Raw genomic sequence first — 12,812 nt, forward strand, 5'->3', positions numbered from 1 at the left:
ACGCTCTATAGATGATGTTCGTGCTGCTGGTGGTGGACCCATACAGCATTTGTAATAGCATAGCTAAAACTTGAATATTTTGTGAGTATTTTGCAGCTTATCCCATTTTTGTAGTACGTTTTTTATCAGTACATACGGACTTTTAAAATCAGGTACTTCTTCTTGAAACACCCTGTATAACAAACTTTGTAATTTGACAGATTAATTCAAACCAATTCAAACAAACTCGGGAAACATGAAACTACTATGAAGGGTTAATAGTTTTTCAGTTCTAACATAAAACTAAGGTGCGCAATTCTTACCTATCAAATAAATGAAACTACAATATGTAAACTAAGGAACTAATCTTTTATGTATTATTTTTTTAATTAATAAATTAGCAAATGAATACTGATATTACAATTCTAATGATCATCTACGTCAGTCATTAGAGAAAACAGCAGCATCTCTATTTTCTGAGAAAGGTTTATAAATATTTTTTTAAAAAATTCACTTTTCTCCACAGTATCATCTGCTATAATTGCGCTCAGAACGTATAAATTCCCCACTCAATGTCCACAAAAACACACCAAATAGAGTCACTCGTTGCAACAATCAACCAGTCACTGGTAACAATCAACTGTTTCAGGAGCCTTGTTTTAATGCATTACAAGAAACTACAACCAGCATAATTATTCACAGAAGAAAAGAAAGGAAGAAACAAATTCACTTATCTATAATAAATAACATATTTATACAAATTGCATAATTTAAAATAGTTACAACTGCAATGCGAATTGTCTAATGACAACTAAAAAGAAATTAAAGAGCGCTTTAACTTTTGGACGGGCAAGAACACTTCGAGGGGAAAAAAAGGTTCTAATATGGGTAAGAAAGAATCTGATTTAACATACAGTTTAGAGTAAAAACCACTCAGTTATAGAATAACAATATCATACATGATAAACATGGGATCTTGGAATTAAACTCTCTTTTTCCACAACTAAAAGTAAATTTAAGCCCTATGTTTTGTTTTCTTCTACAACATAAACTAATTGTAATCCTACGCTATGCCTCATTCCATTAGAAACAACATAAACACTATTGTTCTTCACATCTATCTCAAATATAGCATTTTCTTCTATTTTCTTCTTGCCGACAAATGGATCACCAAATACGGGCATCTTCCGTGGCCCCAATTCAGGATCTTCATACCGCCAGAACGACACCGAAGAAGTATCTGCAAAGGAATATTTTAAATTTTATTTGTACATTATTGACGGAAAGAAAGAAAAAGAAATACAAAATACATAAAATATCTTTGTATTTTATTTTTTTCACGTTTAACGTCCCCCCATAACTCTCCGAAGCTAAGGAAGATAGTGATAAGATGGATGATAATAAGGAATGAAGAAAGTTGAAGGAAACGGGAGAACTCCGAGAAAACACACGCATACGGTGTTTGTCAACCACGAAGTCACTTGGCACGGGCTGAGATCGAACCAGGGACCCCACGCATCAGAGGTGAGTGCTCTAGCACTGAGCCACTGGGTTCCATATTTAATGTTCTTGCTCTGAATGCTTATCTTTTTTTTCATATATATAGTTTATTGTTACTTTCTCTTTGTTGCGAATTTCTCATGGTCACTTGCACCCACATAGATTTCAATGCACCACTGTCTCTCATGATCCACGTTACCTAGATAGATTTAAATGATACACTGTCTCATGTTATGCATGTGTGATATTGGTGTGCTATAGCGCATACCTGTATAGTGTACACACATGCAGGTGAGATAATGGCTCATTTGTATAAGTAATGTGGGTCATAAGAGACAGCAGTGCATTGATATCTACGTTAAGTATTGTAGGTCATGACTAGACAGTGGAACATTTAGATTTATGTAAGTAATTTGGCTCATGAAAGACAATGGTGGATTTAAAACTACGTAGGTAATGTAAGTCATGAGAGACCGTAGCGTTTAAATTTATGTGAATGAATGAAATGGAACTTAGTTTAACGTCCCATGCTTATGCCCTTTAAAGCTAAAGGAGACGGATGATTTACAGAAGTGAATGACAGTGAAATTCATTTTTTTTTTTTTGTGCTTTCCGACCGGGACCCGCGGAGAGGACTAAATTTACGTAACTAATGTATAGGTTATAAGAGACACTGGTGTATTTGAATCTATACATGTAACAGTTCATGAAAGAAAGTGATGCATCTAAATTATGTAGGTATGTAAATCATGAGAGAGTAGTGCATTTAAATCTACGTAGGTGCAATGAGTCATCAGAAATACAGTAGTGATGCATTTAAATCTAAGTAGGTACTGAGAGTCATGAGTGAGTGATGGATTTAAACCTACGTAAGTGCTGTGGACCATGAAACACCGTGGTGCATTTAAATCTACGAAAGGAACTTCAGGTAGGGGTGTTCGATAAGGCTGAGGACCTATCGAACTTCGAGAGTGAAAATTTATCGAATTGTCACCTGTTACTCGAAACCGTTCGAGTATTTGAAATTATCGAAATTTCGGGTATTATCGAAATTTCGAGTATTATCGAAGTTTCGGGTATTATCGAAAGTTCGGGTATTATCGACATTTCAAGTATTATCGAAGTTTCGGGTAGTATCGACATTTCGAGTATTATCGAAGTTTCGGGTAGTATCAAAAGTTCAAGTACTATCGAAGTTTCGGGTAGTATCGAAATTTTGAGTATTATCGAAGTTTCGGGTATTATCAAAAGTAGTGATGGGCAGTTCGTTTTCTTCACCTCTCCAATGATTCCTTCTTGCAGCCAAACTAGTCAAACAGCTTTTTTTTTTTTTTTTTTTTTTCATCTGATAAGTTATTGCAAAGTTGTATTTGTGAGGAGAAAGGAAAGCGTACAGAGAGGAATTGCTTTTTCGTCCGACACACACACACACACACACACACATAGGTAGTTCAATTTCTTCCTGAATTTTATCTCTTGTTCGTTGTTTGCTGACAGATATTGTATCAGTGTTGTCAGACACACGGTCTTAAACGTACAAATAGGGTAATTTGCTTTTTATACAATATAGTATACAGCCACCACCTCAACCATATTAATCGCGTACGGTGTTGCTAAAATGTTGTGGCAAAATTTTATTTTTAAGCCAAATGTGTTATCTTCTGTCGTGTTTGCTTTCTGTTAATGGCCACTAGTTCACACATTGCCGCAGATATGTTGATGCTCTGGGCTCAAACTCCCCCTTTAGCCTTTCAGTGAAATAAATGTTAGTCAAATCAGTGGTGATTTCAGGGGGTTGTTCAGGAGGAATATTCCCCCACAAACATATCTCTGATCATGTTCACCGTGGCTTACCAGTATTTTTGCTACTTTCACCCTCCGTGTATTCAAAATCCCCCAGGGCAGGATTATGATAATTTCTGGATATTTTTAAGAATGGTGTGTGTTTATTGAGAAGTTAAGAAAAGTCTAATCTTAAGTTCCAAAAATGCTTATGCTCATTTTCTATACTTAAAATATATTTTTATATTATTGTCTTAATTATTTTCCTGAGTAAAGTATTCTTGCGAAGAATACCTTATCGCTATTTTATTTTATTTTATTTTTATAAATATCAGCACAAGACTGAAATACAAGCCAAGCACTTGACCAAACATAGCGAAATTTCCCAGTCTTCCGTTTTTCCCTAAAATTTCGGGCATTAGTTAATCTCAGACAATTTTCCGGACACAGGCTTGAATGTAGGACGTATGGTAAACCTACCGGGGGAAACCTTGAAATCATTACTAAGTTTAATGAAGATGAAAAACGGAAATAAATCTATTTCATCGACAGTGAATATACAGTGTAGCATATGTTCTATACAGTCGGTTTGTATATACATTATGATGAATCCACACATTAACGGATCCAGAAGCGTCGTTTGGTGGAGGCAGATTGCTTCCTGGACGAATAATGTAGGTTTTAAAAACGTAAGAGTTTTGCATCAATTCAGAATAACGTGGTGCATTATTTTATACAGAGTGTTTCAAAACAACACCGCCAACGTTTGGGAGGCGATTCCTGACATAGGGTTGCCATATTACCTGATTTTAGCGGATACCACCAAATTTTCAGGTCTTATATTCTTCTCCCCCTTAATCATCTCTTAATCACGTAAACCACCCGCTTTTTTGGATTGGAGAAAAATCTAAGACGACTTTGTTGATAAAGCGTTGTTATATTCAACGTAAACCGCTACATTTCTTTGTCAATCTCAATCGCGAATGGACAGTTGACAGAAACAAGATGAACGTAGCAACTGCCAAATTGTTACTACTGGTTTTGTACAATATGAAAGACGTATCATGCGTAGAATTTTATGATAAGATTTTATGCAATCGAGATTTTTTTTTAAAAAGTTAAAGGGAATGAAAAATGTAAAAACATTTGGCATAATCATACACATTTTGGTGCAACTCGTGAATACTAATATATGATCTCATGGGTGCGTATTTCTTTGATAACATTCTGTCCAGTTCAACTGAACAAGTCTATGTTGTTACGTAATCTATATGTTCAACTAGTCTTTGTATATTCAGAAATGATTGCAAATTAAACTACGGTATCCTTAGCATTTTGTTTAGATTAGATTCATTATTAGTATTTTTTCTTTTAAAATGTTTATACTGTATTTCATATTGTGAAACTGTGGTAATTTCGTATGTTAGTATGATTTCAAGTACAAATCTTTGAAAATGATTAGAAATTTTATAAGAGATGGACCAAGACTCCTAAATATGTTTTAGCTTTCTTACGATAAAAGTTTAGAAATTACTTTCTATTTCTTAGAGAGAAAACCGTATGAGCATCTGCCATATATCGCTTTTTTTTTTTTAACAACTTGTCTTAAAAGATATCCTTATTAGAGATATCTTACTGTAATACTTACTTTACAATTCGAGACTTACATTTGTTGAACTTAAAAAAACATTAAAGGCAAAAACTAAATTTGCTTTACTTTAGTTTTGTTAGAAAAGTACATTGGAAGTGTCACTTAACACAGGGATCACTAAAAAAATGTCAGAAGGATCGTCAGTATTTGTAATACACAAGTTCACATCAGTACTTACGGTTTAGAATCCCCCGCTTTTCTAATTTCAAAATATGGCAACCCAAAGTTATCGTCGGATGCCACATACAAACAGACAGACAGGACGGCCTGTAATAGGAAGCTTTGTACCCAAAATTCTCAAGCTTTGTTTCACGAGAATCTCAAATACTCGGAGGCATCCGAGCGCCGGATAGTAAATTTTCGAAACGGGAGTTTGATAAGTCTTCAGCCTTATCGAATTTCCTTACCTTTACCTATATCAGTAGCTGTCACTATACAGAACTTTAAATTAAACCCTCGAAATCATATGTAAAATTATTTTTTTGCCTGTTTCGTTATTGGCGCAATCGGCAAAGTGACTATTAGTAGACTAATGGTATCTTGGATTCCAATTCCATTTAGGTGATGCATGTTTTTTTTTCCTTTTTCTCTCTTCTGACAGACTGCTTAAACCTTGTACAGATCTGTGGGGGAAAAACTTTTCCTTCACTTCATTGCTAAGGAGAGAAGTTTTAAAATGAACTCTCTGCATATATGTAATACATATTATATACAAATACTGACAATACAAATACTGTAATACATATTATAACTTCGAATACATTGTTTCTTCCAAACACTCCGATAATCCCGAACTTTTCAAAATATTCAAGCGACTCGACTAATGCGATCATATTGATATATTTCTGTATTTGCTGCTTTCAAACAATTCGAGACTCTCGAACAGTTCGAGTGTCTCGAAGTTGTCTAATGTTTGTTACATTTCGAGTGCCTCCAACACTTCGAGAATCCCGAACATTTCGGGAGTCTCGAACATTTCGAGAGTCTCGATCATTTCGAGAGTCTCGATCATTTCGAGAGTCTCGATCATTTCGAGAGTCCCGAACATTTCGAGAGTATCGAATATTTCGGGAGTCTCGAAAGTTCGATAATTCGATAAAATTAAAATTCTTTATCGATGGAACGGTTTTGAAATTTTATCGAATTGTTATCGATTAATCGATTATCGGAACAGCCCTAACTTCAGGTCACAAGGAAAATTAGTGACTAAGCTTCTTAGGACGTTAGAAGTTATTAAAACGAATTATTGAAAGCGTAAACCTAAGCAAATGACGTCTGGCCAAAAGTCCTAAGGAATGCATGTTTCTCTGTAAAAAGGGGGATAAATACCAAACAGTGGCACGTATTTTTGCAAACCCAGTATAATGTCGGAAACTATTGGTACATACAACTAAATACAATAATTTAGTTGTATTAGATTAAGACTTTTCTATATGAAAAAAAAATGCAAGAACAAAAAGATTGGAACATTTTCTTATATATACAATACTAGCAGCGTTCACCCCGCTTCGCTGCGGTCACCCCGGAACGCAATAAACTTTGTTACTTAGATAATTTTTACTTTTTCGCTTTCAAGTGATATGATAAAAACCATAGAAGATTGCAGTAAATCTTAACATTATATCGCCTGTCATTTATGTTAACCCGCCCCGCTTCGCTGCGGTCATCCCGGAAGTTTTCGCTTTCAAGTGATATGATAAAAACCATAGTAGATTGCAGTAAATGTTAACATTATATCGCCTGTCATTTATGTTAACCCGCCGAGTGACACGGTCATGCGGGTTGCATATAAATACGTTTATTTTTACCTATGATGAACTAACAAAGGATTTGTACGTTATGGACACTTGAATGGTCAATTATCTCAAGACACTGGTAATTAAAAATTAAAGTGATATGATAAAAACCATCTAGGGTCCAAATCCTAATAACCCCCCAAAAATAAAAGAAATTGGTTCAGCCGTATTAGCGTGATGAGGGAACAAAGGATTTGTGCGTTCTTTTTTATATATATAGATTAACAGGAGTTTCCCATTTCAAGTCTCTCTTCGTTACAACCCGAAAGGAGTTCAGTCTCAGGAGATGGGAACATAGATTTCAAAATTCTTCTGCTACCCTCCCACATTATACTAAGGTTTTCAAAAGATCTGTCACTGTTTGGCGTTTATCTGTTTAATATATATGTTAAGAAGTAAATGATAAAAAGACATCTGCATATAAATGATTTGTATTCTAAGGAAGAAGAAAAATCCGGCAGCCAAGCCGTATTTCTGCACAGGTTTCACCTTTTGATTAGTTGTTTGTCTATTACGTGTTATTCTCTTCCTACTTGGTTCCAATGCTGTTTTCTCGTGTGTCTTCTAAAGAGTACCATGCCCAAATTCACGCAGCGCTGCAATCCTGTCTTTCAGCAGGGTGGGAGTGCTCCGTCAGAGATCGCTCCAATACTTAAAGTGCATCGTAAAACAATCAAATGTAACTCTTCGGGACTGACTTAAGTTCAGCCGTCCTGTCAGCTTAGCTACTCCAGGTTCCGGAAAATCGAAAGGCAACGGACCACACGCAATACATCAAGAAGCATACGATCACTGACACCAGAATTCTACATGTCCGACAGAACGATGAAACGGGTGATCAGGACAGGTCACGATACATCTCTACAAGCTCCAGTGACGATATCAACTTACGAACAGAAAAAAAAGAAGGCAAAAATGTGTTGAAACTATTGACTTGGACTGCGAATGATGACCACTACAAGATGTTTACGGATGAGAAATTGTTTACTGTTGAACAGTTTCAATCACTGAAATAACAAGGTCCAAGGAAACTAACGAGCGTGACAGGACCATTTCTTGTAAAGCATACCCACCCTCTCTGAAGGTTCAGGCTAGAGTATCTGACAATGGTCACACACCTTTCGCGGAAAAAAGTGGTGAAAATCAATACCGACCCATACCTGAAGAAAATCCTGACGAAGAATGTACTATCTTGGACACTGTAGCAAGATGAAACACTAGTACAGTGGGCAACGGAAGTTCAGAAGTGGTCCGAAATTCACCTCCTTCACTTCATATCCACACAACGAATGGTCTGCAAACGCCTTTGATCTGTATTACTGATTGCTCAGTATAGGCCAATGAAGACATACATGTGCTGCAGCACCACCAATTTCAAGGCAATGAAGAAATGTCTCGAGCAAGTTTGGAGAAAAAACACCAAAAAAAATTGCGGTTTACGATGGAAGAGAGATTATTAGAGCCAAAGAAGATCATATTGAATAATATTTGTTGTTTCATATAGCACACTGTATAAACACCAGTGTAAAACATTTTTTATTATTATTATTATTATTATTATTATTATTATTATTATTATTATTATTATTATTATTATTATGTCACTTCTAGCAACAGATACAAGGTTAAACCTGTGTGCGGGTAATGATATCGATCCTGTATTATCTTTATCAATCCTGATAAGTTGTAAGTTCTTCCACACGCTACCTTACATCTGCTTCAATTACATATATGTCCCTGAAATGAGACATTCATGTAACAGAAGGAGATGTTATATCGAAAGAGATTCCAGTGTAATAAAGCCTCTGCGCAGAGGTACTTATTCACATTGTAGAAATATACCATTTGGTATCTTCGTAGTTTTAGCTAAACAGAAAATAAGGAAGGATCTAAACTGCTTCCTTGATTACACTGTACACTAAAGTTAAAGTAGAGAAATGTTGGAGTTTATGCGTATAAATCTGGTCTACTTCGAAAGTCAAAGGGAATGATATTTACAGTCAGCTTTCAACTGTATTTTCTTTTACAAAAATAGTTTCAAAATATTCTGTTATTACTACTTTAGTTATTGTAATTATTCCAAATAAGTTTGTCAAGTATTATACTTAAGTACGATAATCTAACATTTAAAATGTACATATAAACACTCATGAAAATTGTGAGGCACTTTCAGTTTGCTTGAACAAACTTATATTTTACAAATATATTAACTTTAATAATTTTAATTACCTTTAATTTGACGATCCATTCGAGATAGACGCAGTGCAAGCTTATTAATACTGTCGCCATTCAATATTGGTACACTGTATCTAAAATGTCCACTGCATGGCTGTGGATTGATCACAGTCACTGAAATTCCGGATTCCACGTAGAACACTATGAAAGGATCCCCTGGACAGCATTCTTCCTTTATCTTTTCTGGCGCTTCATCTGTATACTTCAAAGTGATTCCTTCCAACTACAAAGAAGAAAATTAATGCATTATTATTATTATTATTATGAGCAAAACGATGCTATTGCAGTAATGAATGCTCCATTATTTCCATTTAAACATTCACAATACATGAGACACGAAGTAATGGTAAGCAAGAAACAATTTTACTACTGATGATTATTTAATAAATTCGAAAAAGAGTAAGAGCGTACGTACGCAGCGCATACACTGCTCAAAACAATAAGGGAATCAGATGACAAATCACGTAAAATGTCCTACGAAAGAGTGCAACAACACTCGTATCTGGTCCAGTTCGGAATACAATCGAGTAGCACGAACGCAGAACATGGAAAAGGACTCATCACCACACCTATGCATGTGACCGATGACGTAGTTCTGCCAGAGCACGTTTTGTAGTGTGGCGCTGCCAACACTTTCAAGTTCCAGGATTCATCTATTTGTGTTCAGTGCGGGTCAAGTTTACGTAGTGAAATGATTTAACAGCGTGATTTGCCATGGCGAGCTGTCGAAGGTTGAAAGCTGGTCAGTTACAGCGGGAGGTGTCAAATGCCATTGGAGAAGCACAAAGTGTGATTTGCCGATTGTGGACTCGATTTCAAACGATTGGAAATGTTCAAACAAGACAAGAACAGGACCGTCCACGAGCAACTACTGCCAGAGATGATCGTTATCTCTTGTTAACAGCCCGGTGGAATCGGCAGCAGAATGCAACTCTGCTGCAGCGAGTCTTCCAAACAGCAACGCGATCCATAATATCCACTCAAACGGTCCACAATCGCCTTCGAGAAGGGGGGCCTCTATGCACGTAAGCACATGGTGTTTCTCATTAACAGCACTCATCGAATATAGGTCAGAGTATGAAGGCCCAAAACACACGTACTAACACAGGAAAACGTTTGCATTGCATTAGCAAAAATAAATGCACTAAAATGTTACTTGGAAAATATAAAGAAAGAATTAAAATATTACAATCAAAATCCTTCATGCATAATTTTCATGCTGAATCAGACACATTATACTTACGTCGAGAGTATTGGTCAAATACACCAGATTTTTCTCCAGTACTTCTTTCTCACTGAAATCCAGAGTCAAATTTAAGGCATCCAATCCAATTTGATCGATCTTCTCCCTCGTTGCCTGAACGAAAGGCATTACTCGTTTCATGTACTTCTTTAGCTCTGGTTTCTTGCCTAATTCAGTCGCGATAACTTTGTTATCCGGCAAAACGTCATCTTTCTGTAAGTACCACGGGAATCAATAAATATATTACATACACAGAAAAGAAGTACTATCCTACAATATCCACTATCTAGTTTACACGTTTATTACGTTTATTAAATTTTCACTGCAACAACACACAGTTTAAAACAAGATCACATTCTGTCCTAATCATTTATCGATGTACATTTATATCACGCAAAAACAAATTGATATATACTGTATTATCATAATGATCAATATTGCTGAAATCACACACATGACGGGTTGTTTTTTCTATATGTCGAAATACGACATTTTAAATTACTTCTCATACATTATTAAGTTTGTCATAATTGCTTATACGTACTTACTTAGTAATGTATACAAAATAATATAGTAATATACAAATATTTACCATGTTTACTGTGAAAAATTTTAATCGGCTGATCAATAATAATTATTATATGTACAATCATACATTTGCAAGAATTTACCATATAATGTGCCAATGCCTACAAACTAATACCGCAATGTCAAAAAAAAAGTAATCTTGCGGTAATTATTTATCTATAATAAAGTACATCATAAATATATACATATATTTATAAAAGAATTCCATATAGAAATGGGTCACCTAGCGCTCTACAAGATCTAATCATGTACGAAGCAATTTTTCCGATTTTCGACTCGGGTAGGTCAAAGTTAGGTATCTCTATATCTGTTACTAGCGTTGATTACCCGCTTCGCTGGATTGAAATAAAAACTTCAAATGCACAACTCTTTCATTTATCTTCCCCCTTCCCCAAGTTGCGGGGCTGAATTTGTATTTAAACGGCATCGGAAGTATTACTGTTCATCTTAGCGGCCCCGAAAACTATGAGTTCGACACTAATATCGGTCATTTTCGATTGTTTTTAGGTATTTCTCCTTTTTTCCTAAGTTGCACTATCAAAGTGAAGTGATGAAAACAATTCCAGGCTCGAATGTCAGCTATGTCGAAAATTTGATCAAGATCGGTCCAGTGGTTCAAGGGTTATGAAGTCACAAACATAGCCACTTTCATTATATATATATGCAGCCTACATTAATTTTTGCTCTGCAGGCTTACATAATAGCGGAGAATAAATACTCGGGAAATAGAATAAAAACATTCACCTTTTTTTTTAAAATCCCAATTCTGAATTAAGACCAGGCAACGACAGATCCTTACTTTTTTTTTCAGCTTCTTAGCTGATACTCGGGAAAGACGGGTGCCGATTACTAGTAAGGTATAAATGTTTCGTAAGAATACATCGGAAATTGGCAGATCTAACTACAAATCATTCTTCATAAGTACTATGGAACTAGAAGTAAACCAGGATGGTGGTACACTTGACAAGTAAGATTACAGCAAGCACATGTATAAAAGGATTAATTACTAAATTATTATTCATATTTATTGTACAATTTTTCACACAATACATAAACTAGGTAGATATAGTGATTGCAAACACAATCATAATGGCGCGTGGAATTAAAGATTAGTAACAGTCAGCCCCTAATTAAAATTTTGCACAATAAACATTGTTCATTTTCGTATATCTTAAAAAATAATTTAGTTATACGACCAGGAGTTATGAATAAAGTTAATGGAAGAAAGAAGAAACAGGAAATATAATTCAACGCAACAACAACTTTGTCAACTTTTACATTAAAGTATACACAAGACGGCATCAAGAATTGATGATACCGAAATTATCGACACATAAATAGGACTTTCCATAGAGCTTATATAAATTCTTCTTACCTCAAACACCATATTTACAATGGTGTTTTAGAACGAAGAGAACAACATACTCATTTGAAATACGCGAACAAGTTTTTCACACTTACAGCAAGTTATATTTGAAACTTTTTTTAGTTTAACGTCCTCGAATTATGCCTTTAGGATAAAGGAGACGGATAATTAATGGAAGTGAACGATTGTGAAATTATATTTTTGTTTCCTCCCACAGAGTATCGAACCCGGAACCACATACACCAAAGACACACGCTAGCCAGACCAGCGGGGTTATCCTATTTCTTAATTTAACAGCATGCTATAAATGCGTACGATGACTTATTACAGAAAATTAGTTCTATGTACTTACATTTTTCAGTTGTTTGAGAGTGGTCAACACAGTTGATTGCCACGGTGGGAATGTTTTGGCTATCCATATCGTACCATGTGTTGGCTTTTCTACAGGAGGTACTGGAGCTCCCTTCCGAGCTTTGCCCTGCTGCATGTAGTTTTTCAGTTGAATTCTAAATCCGTGGGCAGCATCCATCAGGTATGATGAAGACTTCACAAGAACTTTGTCCACACTTCCTGACAACGGCCACTTAGCATGAAGGATACTCTCTTTCTGTAATGACAAAATAATATAGTTAGGTGAAGAATAGAACAGATTTCATATCACATCAATTATCG

The 12,812-nt window shown here is 35.5% G+C and overlaps 1 protein-coding gene across 2 annotated transcripts in view; it reads right to left on the minus strand.

Moving 5' to 3' along the window:
• Window positions 1-329: 329 nt before the first annotated feature.
• The window catches only part of LeuRS (Leucyl-tRNA synthetase), a 72,247-nt gene continuing 59,764 nt past the window's right edge, over window positions 330-12,812 (minus strand). Inside the window, exons 16-19 of one of the 2 annotated variants that reach the window (XM_081743143.1) lie at window positions 12,493-12,747; window positions 10,187-10,399; window positions 8,938-9,166; window positions 330-1,219 (exon numbers count right to left, since the gene is read on the minus strand). In XM_081743143.1, coding sequence (XP_081599269.1) covers window positions 1,002-1,219; window positions 8,938-9,166; window positions 10,187-10,399; window positions 12,493-12,747 — 915 coding nt within the window. In that variant the 3' untranslated portion in view covers window positions 330-1,001. The remainder of the gene's footprint in view (window positions 1,220-8,937; window positions 9,167-10,186; window positions 10,400-12,492; window positions 12,748-12,812) is intronic. The other variant, XM_081743145.1, reaches the window with a different exon arrangement.

This window comes from Thermobia domestica, chromosome 16, assembly GCF_964235325.1.
Source record: "Thermobia domestica chromosome 16, izTheDome1.hap1.1, whole genome shotgun sequence".
Lineage (NCBI taxonomy): Eukaryota > Metazoa > Arthropoda > Insecta > Zygentoma > Lepismatidae > Thermobia > Thermobia domestica.